Source organism: Amblyomma americanum, chromosome 1, assembly GCF_052857255.1.
Source record: "Amblyomma americanum isolate KBUSLIRL-KWMA chromosome 1, ASM5285725v1, whole genome shotgun sequence".
Classification (NCBI taxonomy): Eukaryota; Metazoa; Arthropoda; class Arachnida; order Ixodida; family Ixodidae; genus Amblyomma; species Amblyomma americanum.
Window position 1 is genome coordinate 123726076 of NC_135497.1, and position 12061 is coordinate 123738136.

The 12061-nt window shown below is 43.7% G+C and overlaps 1 protein-coding gene across 2 annotated transcripts; it reads right to left on the reverse strand.

Annotated features, from left to right (window-relative positions):
• Nucleotides 1-999: 999 nt before the first annotated feature.
• Nucleotides 1000-11611, reverse strand: LOC144113593 (uncharacterized). Of its 2 annotated transcripts, XR_013310828.1 has the most exons (7): nucleotides 10822-11611; nucleotides 9913-10008; nucleotides 9503-9696; nucleotides 8599-8683; nucleotides 6500-6957; nucleotides 2203-2279; nucleotides 1000-1469 (listed from the first exon to the last, which is right to left on the reverse strand). XR_013310828.1 is itself a non-coding variant. In XM_077646759.1 (4 exons), exons 1-4 carry the CDS (start codon nucleotides 10963-10965, stop codon nucleotides 8650-8652), a joined length of 468 nt encoding a protein of 155 aa, XP_077502885.1. In that variant the 5' UTR covers nucleotides 10966-11611; the 3' UTR covers nucleotides 7716-8649. The 2 variants fall into 2 exon arrangements, 1 of the variants encoding a protein (XP_077502885.1); XM_077646759.1 differs by lacking the exons at nucleotides 1000-1469; nucleotides 2203-2279; nucleotides 6500-6957 and having other exon boundaries at nucleotides 7716-8683.
• Nucleotides 11612-12061: the final 450 nt, after the last annotated feature.

Genomic DNA, 12061 nt, shown 5'->3' on the forward strand with positions numbered 1-12061 from the left:
TGCGCTTCGTCTGGAAACAGGATCCCACAGCGGCACACCGCTGCAAACAAACATCGTGCGTGTTTGTTCTATGGTGTTTTGTTTTGCTCCTAAGTGAAGTTACGACGAGGAGAATTTGCCAAAGTCTGGTACCTACTATGAGCGGCGGGTGTGTTAGTGTACTGTGCCCCTGCGTTTCACGTCGGACGTGGCGAAGTGATGGAGCAAAACCATTCTCAGGATAAATGAGAAAAGCGTGCGCGGATGAAACCAACCTACGAGTTCCTCTACCGAAAAGATTTGCGAGAGCAACCTCCAACGCAAAGATTTGTTGCTGCCAGCTCAGCGCGCAAACGATCGATCGTTGGCAGCAGTATGATAAGATAGCCGAGCGTCTAGCAGGGCGTCGTTCGAGTGTTGTGTAGCACCGTCGATTGATCACTTTCCACCAGTGCTAACAATCAGTGACTAACACGCGCTGCTTGAGCGAATTTCATTGGATTATTAACGGCCAGGCGTGTGGGAGCAGTGTTTGTTTCCTTAATGTCAGCCTTAGTACTTATATAAAATTATGACCGATACACTGGTGCCTTTACAAGGGAGCTTGACATGAATTCGCGTCTCTGTATGGCTTAGAATTCTTCACTCACTGCACGCGCCAGCTGTACACTCTAAGAAAAAAAGGACTAAAAGGGGTAGGGAGGTTAGTCCTTTGGGGGACCAAGTGATTTGCCACAACCATTCGTCCTTTTGGGGATCAACTGCAAGGGGATATACAGTTAGTCTCTGAAGGACTAACTGCTGGGAGACTAATGGTTGCACCTTGCAGATGGTCCTCAAGAGACTAACACTTGATCCTTGATAATGATCCCTGAGGGAGCAAATGTTACCCTCTAAGGACTAACAGCTGATCCTCAGAAATGATCCCTGGGAGAGCAAATGTTACTCCCTCAGGATTATCTGTTTATCTTCAGAAATGGTCCCTGAGAGAGGAAATGTTCCCGCCTCAGGATTAACTGTTGATCCATTTGAATGATTTTCCAGGGACTAATCATTAATCCATTGAGACAAAATTTTCATCCACCTGTGGATGACATGGTTATCCTTGCCAGACCCATGCAGGCATGCTAGCTGAGGTTGGCTGTGCTTCTCACCACTCCACGAACATGTGTAGGAATGTGAAACTGGACAATTTAATTTCAGCTTGAGAATTTTTATTTTCCCAAAACAGTTTGTGCCAAACGCACAAGTGGTGTTGGCCGTAGGCCACTGTCGACGTTGATGAGCCTGCACAGCAAGTCAAATGACCGCTGTGCTTTTTTGTCAAAAACGATATTAAATGCCCAGTACAAGGCCATCTGTGTTGCAAGTGCCGCCAGCAGGCTTGTCTCGTTGACACAAATCTTCTCAAGGCAAACAGAAAAATCTGACGTTGTCAGAACGCCTCCGCTGTGCACTACAGTTGGGATATAGTGCACAGCTGCAGGATCCTGTAAAAAAAGAACAAACGCACACACAAGTTTTAGAAAACAGTGTTTTGCAAATCATTCGAGAAATCCCAAGTTCAGACACCTCCAGCCTTGCATGTAAAGGAAGCATTTGCAAGCTTGTCCCTCCACAATGCTTAATACTTATTAAAAGGTGGCTTACTAGAGCTAATTAGCTAAATAGGCCACCTAAGCAAAAACGTTGCATTTAAACCAAGTCAGCTGCACTGCAGGTCATTTATTAGTCAATTGCTTGGATGCCTGAACAATGACTGGCTGCGATAGTGAGATGGAATCCTTCAATGGTGATAGAGTTTACTGTAGCAGCACACCTGATTCGAGTTCGATAGCAATTGAGAATTTCTAAGCCTCTGGACTACATAGCCTCTGAAAATGTCCATGTGACATTAGTATGAAGGCTAGTATGCAAAGCCATGTTATTATATAAAATACTGTGTATTTTTTTTCTTCAGCATGATGCAGTATATTTGTTTAACTTGATTAAGAAACCACTGAAAATTCCCATGTAACAAGAATATGAAGGCTAGTATCCAAAGCTATGTTATTATATCAAATACTGTGTATTTGTTTTCTTCAGTCTGACACGGTATATTTGTTTAACTTGTTTAAAAAACAAAAGTAAAGGCAAATGCATTCTCAAGGAGAAAAAAAGAACTGCATGCCCCCAGCATCCCAAAAAACATTGCTGCTCACACATGCGGTTTTAGAAACTTACAAATGGGCGGACGAAAGTCTCCACTCTTTCTTTCATCAAGCTTCGCAACAGGCATACTGCTGCCGTGACTGTTGTCTCTGAAAGAGTGGCGAATGAATTTTAAATACAGTGACATGAAACATGGAGACATAAAAAGAGCACCAAAATTAAATGAAAAATAAATTCTGATCTTTATTGCTTGTTACAATATGCTTCAGTCCGAAGGTCCTGCTCCAGCCAACTTTTTACTGCATGCAGACTATATTAGTGCCTTCAAGAGGCATCAAGGAAAGTGCGTTGTCATCCCAGAATGGCTGCACTGGAGATAACCAAAATAAAAGGTGCGCCACACTAACTACCCAAGCAATGCGCTGCTACATTTCACTCTAGAAGGCATAACAAATTAAGCAATAGACCTGTATATCAAACACATTCTTGAAGTGATAGCTGCCAATTTGGGGTTAACTAGACATAAACCAAGAACAATAGTTCAGGCAGAATGTAAAGTAGTAGCGGAGCTTGCTGTCAGGCAAGATGGTTCATAGTTCTAAGTAGCAGTAAAGCGCCAGCGCAAGACAAACAGGCATCACACATTGCCCACTTTATCTGCTTTATGCAATTTGTTTTTCAGGTGAGGAAATATAAAAAAACAACACACATGCAGAATGAACAGCTGTAAACAGTATGCATTCATGCATAGAATTTCAAGATCCACAATTTGGCTTTTAAGAGCTGTACAGATACTTCGCTAGTGCATTTCCTTTTTTTTTATGCATAAGCTTCCAACAACTTTCTGGTGCAAAATCTTTACCACATGCATCCGTGGCCACAATGCTGTAATAAATTGTCTTCTGTACATGTTAATGACCACAAACGTAGGTGCCTCGTTGGCCTACATGGGTCTTCCCACAGGTCAACAGAATTTCATAAACAACCCGGCTCCAACATGGCACAAACTTTTTGGCCCTTTTTTTCTTCCATAGCACAAAATGTGCAACAAAATTTGGGCGAGCTTTTGATCAGCAGCAAACACAACTTGTATACCATGTCTGTCAGCTATTTTCTTTTTCATGAGCAACCTTATGTGCATATGGTATTTCGAGTTTAGCTGCATCATTTTTTCCTCTTTGCATTGCTTCCACAATATGCACCATTTCTTTTTTTAGAAAACTGCCTCAGCATGAAGTGATAACCGCACAGGGGAACCCAGCTAACAACAACCGTTTCAACTAGCTTGTTAAAACTTAAATACGTGACCTCAAAAGAGCAGATTCGAGACAAGCTGTCAATAGCTTGCTTGACTATATTAGAGTGTGCCGAAGCACAAGAAAGCAGCTCCTGTGCTTGTAGTGAATATTCCCAGACCTGTAGAAACAAAATTCTCTTAAAATAATATTATGGCCCAAAACTACAACAAAATGACCGCTTACCCCCTCCAACCGAGGAAGCTTTTGTGCTGGCCAAGCAAAAGGACCCATATCCCAGAGGCCAGGCACCCCTGGGCTGGCGCCCAAGGACGTCAATTTCTGGTGATGTGTACACACCTCCCCGCTCGATAGGGGTAGAATCCTCTCTCGTGTGAATCCCGCTTAAAGTGCGCAGTTGATGAGGTGAGCGAGAGAGAGCTAAGGCCTGGTTCAGCCATATCTAAGAATTGTTTGCATGGCTCCATAAAAAAAAGGGCGGGGGCATTTATTATGCGAGCTGATCCCCCTAGTCCCCGTTCTCTTCGGGACTTTATTCTGCTGCAGATTGACACTTGCTCCTCAGTTCTCCAGCCTTCACTAAACAAAGACCCGTCTTTCCCTTTCCTGCTCAGCATAGCCACAGAAGGCAGTCCCTGCAGACCAAATTAGTGATGCTCGCCTAGTGTGGCCTTCACAATGTGTGGAAGCTCATGCAATAAGGGCAGGTAGGAAGCACTATGAGTGTGCCAGAAACTGCTTACACCTCTCACTGCTAGGCTGCGTATTGAAATGTAGTGGTCGACACAACAAACTTCAGCACAGGTTTTCTATGAGCAGTAAGCATTTAAATGACTGGTAGCATGAAATGCCGAACTATCAGATTTTGCTAAAAAAAATTTATAGGGCTCGTCTCAGTGTCCCTTTAAGAGATGCACCAGTGCCCCCGGCAGGCAGGTGGCACCTCTCATTGGCCGTAGAGCTCCATTACAAATGCATCATACAAATATTGTCACTGTGCTTCATTTTCCGTGGGGACTTTAACGAGAGAAGCTACTAAAAGAAATCTTTTTAACTAATCTACCTAGAACAATGAAACTGCACTTATACTGTTTTTTCTACTTTTTTCAGAACAATAATTATTTTCCTTGTAGAAGGATTACTTTTAGCTCAGTGTTGCTAACAAGATTAAAACAAAGAACCTTTTGTGCACGATTTCACATTGAAAATTTTCACTGGGTACGAAGAGCAACAGCTAATTTTGCGGCTTAATAATTGTAGAATGCCGGAAACTAGCTCAAATTTGGTCATGAAAGTTTTTCTAGTATGGGAAAAATAAATTGTGATGATGTTACCCTTTAGTTTTTCAGAATCATTACTTAGATTAGTGTAGTTTGAAGCCTCTCTAAACTTGAAGCAGAGATATTGAAATTCTGAATAGATATTTGCAAGTTACACATACACATTCTACAGAACACATCTGCGACGTTTCACCGTGATATGGAATGGAGACTTACAAAAGATCCTGGGTGCAAATTTTCGAAGTCCGCCCAGAATTTTTGGTACTTGCACTTTTCGTATCGCACTGAAACTTGGCAAATGTGTCCTTTGCATTGTGTAGCTTCAGATGTCGCCTAAGAATTGCAGTATCTCTAATGCAAGTGTATAGAAACGATACAACAGTAATGAGTCCCAAAAACATAACAATAACATCACAATTTTTTTTTCACACCAGGAACTTCCATCACTACATCAGGGCTATTACCCTGCATTCTATAGTTAGTAAGCTATAAAATAAGCTACTGCTGGTAGTTCCCAGTGAACATTTTCTATGAGAAAGCATGCGCACAAAAGGGCCTTTTTAGAGCAAAAGCTCTACTACTCCAGGTACAACTCAGAAATTCCCCTGGCTCCAACTTTCCTAGTAGTGTTTTATAGGCCCTCTGAGCTTTTATAACACTACCCGCAGAGTGGCACAGTGGCTGAGACTTAAGGCACGCAACCGGTAGATGGCTTTGCCGAGCACTGCCACCAGTAAGGAGAGAGCCCAAGTTGGCTGGTTACGGAGAGATTCAACAGGGAATAGTTGCCGTGGCAAAGAACCTTTGGCCTTTGGTGGCGTCAGCACCATGTGTGACGTCAAGGTGATCATGTGATTAGAAGCTGCAACAAAATGGTTGTGTCTGCCGCCTTCATCTACAATGGATGAGCGAGTTGGACCACCCACGAATGCTTTTTCCAGTTATAACCAGGTTCAAGTAAGATTAAACCTACACAAATTGTTTTTTGAGGCCTGTTAGCAGCACTGAGCAAAAGTGCGCACTACAAGAGAACTAATTAGTGTCCTGAAAAGAGCAGAAAAGCAGTATAAGCACACAAAATTTCACTGCTCTGGATGGACTATTTAAAATTGTTTTTTTTCCTGTGGCATTTCCGCTTAAACGTGGAATGATCTTTGGACTTTCATTGTGTGGATTTTCTCTGCAATGCAGGTACTATTCAGTGCATCGAAAGTATAAGTACGGTCCCTCACGAATATCCTGACTGTTTTGCTTAGTTCGATATTTCCCTTCAGTGTCCACCATGTAACAGCGGTCACCAGCAAACACCAGTAGTACCAACTTGAAGCACATACAAGAACCGTGCAATAAATAAACGACTAAACAGCAGAAGTCGAGCAACAAAAACAAAAAGACCAGAATGTGGAATCAGGGCATGCTACACTGAACCAACCCTAGGTGTATTCTGAAATTCAAACAGTGCGAGCCATTCAATCAGGTCTCCACTGAGGCAAAGAGAAATAAATTTGAGCTGAATTTTCTGCACATATAGACCACTTCCGCCTAATTGCTTTAGCGGGTTTAACGTCCCGAGACGATTCAGGCCATATGGGACGCCGTAGTGAAAGGCTCCAGACAGTGTAGACCATCTGAGGTCCTTAAACATGCACTGACGTCACACAGCTTATCCACACTTTTGTATTTCGCCTCCACTAAGATGGAATGCAAAGTGCAGGCACCGCAACTGAAATCAAAAAAGGAAAGGATTAAAAGAAAGAAAGACAAAAGAGAAAAAGAAAAAGAAAATTTCTTTTTCCTTGCTTCGCTAACTGATGGTCTAGTTACTGAACTTACGATTGAGCTCATGGCCAATGCTGGAAATTTCTGTATTGCCACTTCCACTGATGGATCCTCGGATCCAATCCACTTCCTTCGGGTAGGAAATGTACGGCGCATACAGTCTATTATGTAAGCCATGTCTGTCCGAGCTTTTTGTACCGCGGACTTCATTCCTTCGATGTGGCCAGCAATACTCTCCTCATCCTCCCCGTCTGGCGCAGTTGCCTGCAAGCAAAAGGAGCCTACTTCACACTGCACACCAGGCTGTCTTCAGCACAAGGACTATATGAAATCCAAATGCATGCCACAGACGGCCTCAAAACACGCTGCAGGGCATTTCCGCCAACCGTGGCCACTTTCCCATCTTTCGTTGGTTTTTTTGACGGTGGAGAATCTGCCCCATCATTCTGCTGGATACGGATTTTTCTCCGCTCATATTTTGCCTTGAAACGGAGAGCTTCTCGCCAAGAGTCCTGTGTTTAAAACATCCCACACAATGCAAGCATTACTACTTGCACTGACAAAAGCAATCACAGTACAATTAAATACATGCTAACAGTGATGGTGTTGATCACAAGCTACCAGTAAACACCCATGGACATAAAAATACCTCATGAGAAGCTATAGATATTGCTCCATATTTTATTGCAGCACATTTTTGATAGCATAAAAACACTAAAGGACCCACACTGATCTCTCGCCGACATTACTTTTTTATGGTAGCGCGCACATTACCAAATTTGCAGCATAGAGTTCCTTTCCAGTAATTCAAGCTTTGTTTTCCAATTATATTTTCACTGTGAGGCGAACTTTTTTGTTGTTTTAATGTCCTGAAACGACACATCAGCTACGATGGGCACCACAGTGGAGTTTCTGGATTAATTTTGATCACTTGGAGTTCTCTAATAACTAGGCCAACCAATGACCCTTCAATTTAAATGCCAACCAGACAAGCTGGGCCAGGATTATCAAGCTCTCTCGTACAACCCTTTAATACACCGTCCTATTCGACAGTCTTCATGACTACCTCCAGAAGACGGCTGTAGCACCGAAAAAGACAACACATAGCAAGCAAGACGGGACAGGCACAACTTCCAACTATTTATTCACCGCGAATGCGAATGAATATAAGGACAAATCAAGATGGGTAGCAAGAACCACACATGCGCGCGAGGGTTTTAAAAAAAACCGGATAAAAGATAGGTTACGCACACACATATCTCACGTCCGTGTATCTAAAAAAGCAGTTTCATTCTTATAAATGGAGATAGATGGGGCACTAACACAATCGCTACAGTTTCTTTTAATATAGAAGGCCGCCAACAGTTCACGGGCTGTCTGGTCCTTACTTGTTTAAAACCTTTGCTTCTTTCAGCCTTGCCACACACTTAATCTTCCTTTCTTCTCTGCAGGCTTTATAATGATGTGGCAGATGAGAACCAGTGCATTTTGTAAATCCCGATTATGTTCCACTAATTGGTCGTTATTACAGCGGCCGGTTTGTCCAATGTGCTTTCCGCATGTGAGAGGAATCTGATATACGACTCCCACGGCACATTTAACAAGCGGAGCTGCATGCTTCTTTTTACAATCAGTCTTGTTTACCTTGTTGGGATCAGTTTTAATGCACAAGCCAGCCAGTTTCTTTGGGGTAGAAAAAACCACAGGAACCTTATATTTTGTTGCCACATGCTTCAAATTGTGTGCCAAATTTGCTGTCTTTTTCGGCGCTACAACCATCTTCTGGAAACATGCACCAACTAGCCCCCCAACAAGTATTACTCATGACTGCCCCGCTACTGCAGCAAGAGGGAAAGAGGACCTCCTCACTAGTGACGTACCACAGGAAATTTCTGAACAATTTTTTATCCCATTTTTTTTGTGAGATAGTATTTTATGAAAGAGAATCAGCCAGCCATGCCAGCAGCATGCACTGTGGTGTGAATGACTCTATCAGTGGCGCCCAAAACAGAGTCATTGAAAATGGTACGGCTACCACTGATAAACAGAGAAGACATTATTATTATACTCAGAACACCTAGGCCGCCCTGTTAATTTAAGAAAGTCTGCTGTCCCTACAAGATTAGTTTGAAGGGCTTCAGCTGCCTACTTACATAGCCGGTGCCAGATGCGTCAGCCAAGTTTGGGTACCTGGACACCAGAGCTTACGCAGCCTCATTGTACAGCTTGCCAGGGTACCTAGCACAGTTAAGACAAAAGTATAAGGCAGTACACAGTGAGGATGTTCTTTTGTAGGCTCACATAGACATTTTAGTTTCAGATGCAGTCAGTGTCTTAGGTGCAAGACGTGGGAGGACACATAAGCTCTGCCTTTAAGTTTACGACGTGACAGCAGTTCCCCTTGCTCACATAAGCAAGGACATTGCTTGCTCTCTCACAATCAATATGTGAAAGACTAAACCACACATATTTACAGCCCTCTTTAACCAAGTCCTTTGAAGATTCCTACATGACATACCAATAGCATGACTGACTCGCAACCCAAGGGTCACGGATTCGATTCTCAACTAACCGCAATTTTCCTTTCGGGGCAACTCATCCTTTTCATATGCAGAACTGAGGATTGGGCGATTTGGCGGTGATCCATCAAATAAAAACCAGCGCTTACAAACACAGACAAAGGACGAGACGAAACAAACTGAAAAGCCTTCAGTTCGTTTCGTCTCGTCCTCTGTCAGTGTTTGTAAGCGCTGGACTATACGATGGATCACTTTATATGTCTAGATGTCCTAATGATGTTCCAGGCACATTGCAACCTTACAATCACCAGTTTTCTAATTTCATCCACTTTTCAAGTCCGTCGCTCTATGTGTGACATAGCCACCTTTTCAACAAATTAAAATTTCTTGCTCATGTCCACTAATGCCGACACAGGATTTTCTGCGCCACGAGCTCCTTCATGCTTTCTCGTTAAAATGGCTTATGGCCACGCAAGTTTGTAGCCCAAGTTATCTCCACATTGCCCTACATGGTCAAAAATTCTTGCAAATAACTTACATGGTGTATAAGCAGAGGTCATGATAGAGCCATTGGACAACTCTGCTGCGTGCTTTGAAGTACTGTCCACTTTGGTGGGCTCTATACTGAATTGGATATCGTTTGGTACAGCTGGCAGGCTGTATGTGAGGCTGTACGTGGCAGTGACACGGGATTGCTCCGCTTGCTGGGGCTCGTCGAGAACATCCGCAATCCTAAAGTGCCAGGTTAAAATAAGAAAAGAACAAGAGAAGAGCATACTACACAGTGAGCACAGACTGTGGCCAACATTTCCATACATTTCTACTATGATTGCCATTGATTGCAGTGGAAGACATAAATTGGACACTCCTCCTTGCTGCATGATGCTCCTCCAGCATTATTTGAAATATACAAAATAATAGTTAATACTGGTAAGAAAATGTACTCACCGAACCTGGCAATCCTCGGAGACTGATTTTTTCCCTGTCCCGAATTTCGAAGTCTTCAGGTATGTCAACAAAAACATTAAAATCTTCTTCGAACATCTGTGGAAACACGAGAATGATACTAAAATAGCTAACCATGTAAAGTTAAACTATTCAAAATGAGTGTGTCACATTATTTTCCGGAGCATGTTGGCATGCTTGCTGCATCGCATTACGAGACCTAAATCAACGGGCTACGCACTGAATTCAGGACCTGTCAATTTAGAAGAGCAATGACCATAAAATACTGCAACACCAGCAACACTTCCCTATACCTCGGGTATTTCGTGTGCAGTCGTCAGCACGTCTGCCTAGAGCACAGGAATGCCTGCATATCGCACTAAATAAGTGGAATTTTCACGCAGGTATTTGGTCGTAGAGATAATGCTTGCGCTGGTGCGAAGCAGCATTGACAGCGGTTGAGTGAAGATTTCACTTTGTTTGCTCCGCACTACACCGCTCCAGCGCTCTAGACAGGCCTGTACCTCGCGACTGAAATAAAGCATTAATATGTGAAAAATTCTCTATACACCTGCCTTAGTGTTAAGCGGCGCGCTGAGGTGTGCATTTTTAATATTCGCCGACCTTTGTTGTGACACGAGATCCTTACGGAAAGGGAGATTTTTAGAGCATGACGCATAGGGAAGCACATGCATGCCGAGATATTGCTTTAAACTTTACATTACACGCAAACTGTCAACGCACTATGTAATTCACTGTGGACAAAAGCGCGAGGCATAAGTAAGGTACACACATTTACACGCGTGGATGTAATAAGCACCTGCCTATAAGCACCAGTCCTCAAAAGAACCCGAGAACGGCAACTGACTTGTCACGGAGCTACCACGTAGATAAGTTTACACAATTACTCACCGTGAGGATGAGGGTGGCAACGTCGATGCCGCGGAACAGCTCATGGTCTCTCACGCGCTCAACCAGCCCGCGCCGTGTAAGCGTCCCATCAAAGGGCAAAACAAAATTCCTTTCCCGGAACGTTACCAGGCACTTGCTCGTCATGGTGACGTACGTATATGTACTACTGCGAAATTGCGCAGCAATGAACGTTGCTGAGTGAGACGTGAAGTAGTTTCTCGAGCACGTGTACCAGTATGCGCCTTTTTCAATTTGGCTGAGCACTGTGGTGACTTGGCTTGGCTTGGCCAGCTTAGTTTGCACAACGTGACACTCCAATTGCTAAGGTTATTGCAAAATAAAATTACACCAAAAATACTTAGTTATACTAAATGCGACTTAGGTGCTCTAGCACCTAGTGAATTTGATTATTATGATGAAAGGGCAAAACAACAACAAACATGCCAAGCTATAGCCAAGCCAGCCAAGCGGCTTTATCGCTAGGAGGCTGTTCGTGTCTATTCGTGTCCCTGGCCGTTGGTGGCAACTGCGCTTAAAGCGATGTGATTCCGATGTATATGCAGGAACTGCGGCTTTCTGGCAATTGGCACACCGCGTTTGCGGGGTCTCTTTGCGGTCTTTTGGCTTGCGACTACAACGATGGACGCGAAGTACTGCCCGAGGTGCCCATTCTTTTCGTTCCAGCTGACGAAAGTTGTCACGCACATTGGATTAGTTCACAGTGCAGAGCCAAACTTAAATGTTTTCTGCGGCATAGGAGGCTGCGCGAACTCGTACTCGAATATTTCATCCTACAGATCGCATCTATATCGCCGCCACCGAGATGTGCTTGAAGAAAACGGCAGCATTTTGAAACACGGATGCACCGAGAAAGCAAACAGAGAAAATTCAGAACTGGACGACGACGAGCCTGTCCCACATGAAATGGACTGGGCTGACAAAGCGGACTATGGTAGCGGTCACCGCCAGAAAGAACGACCTTCGGCGAATGTTTGTTCAGCTCAGAAGACAGCAGTCCAACATGACAGATTTAGCAGCTTTTTGGACCAGGCAAAATCGACCCTGTGCAACTTATTTTTCTTTTTCACTGAAGAGCACAGCTTGCCACACACAACGGCTGAGAAGGTGTTTTTCTGAATTGCAGCTGGTGTTTGAGCTGGTGCTGAAGGCCTATGGCAGGGAGGTTGAACATGCAGCAAAAACAAACACAACAGCACTACAACAATTGCTAAGCTGCTCG

What these genes read in the sequence shown, in the direction of transcription:
- LOC144113593 (XM_077646759.1), bottom strand. Translation starts at nt 10,965, where the DNA reads ATGACGAGCAAGTGCCTGGTAACGTTCCGGGAAAGGAATTTTGTTTTG. An exon ending in TCCGAGGATTGCCAGGTTCG is followed by an intron (nt 9,697 to 9,912) that starts GTGAGTACATTT and finishes CTGGCACTTTAG; the next exon opens with GATTGCGGATGTTCTCGACG. An exon ending in GACCTCTGCTTATACACCAT is followed by an intron (nt 8,684 to 9,502) that starts GTAAGTTATTTG and finishes TAACTGTGCTAG; the next exon opens with GTACCCTGGCAAGCTGTACA.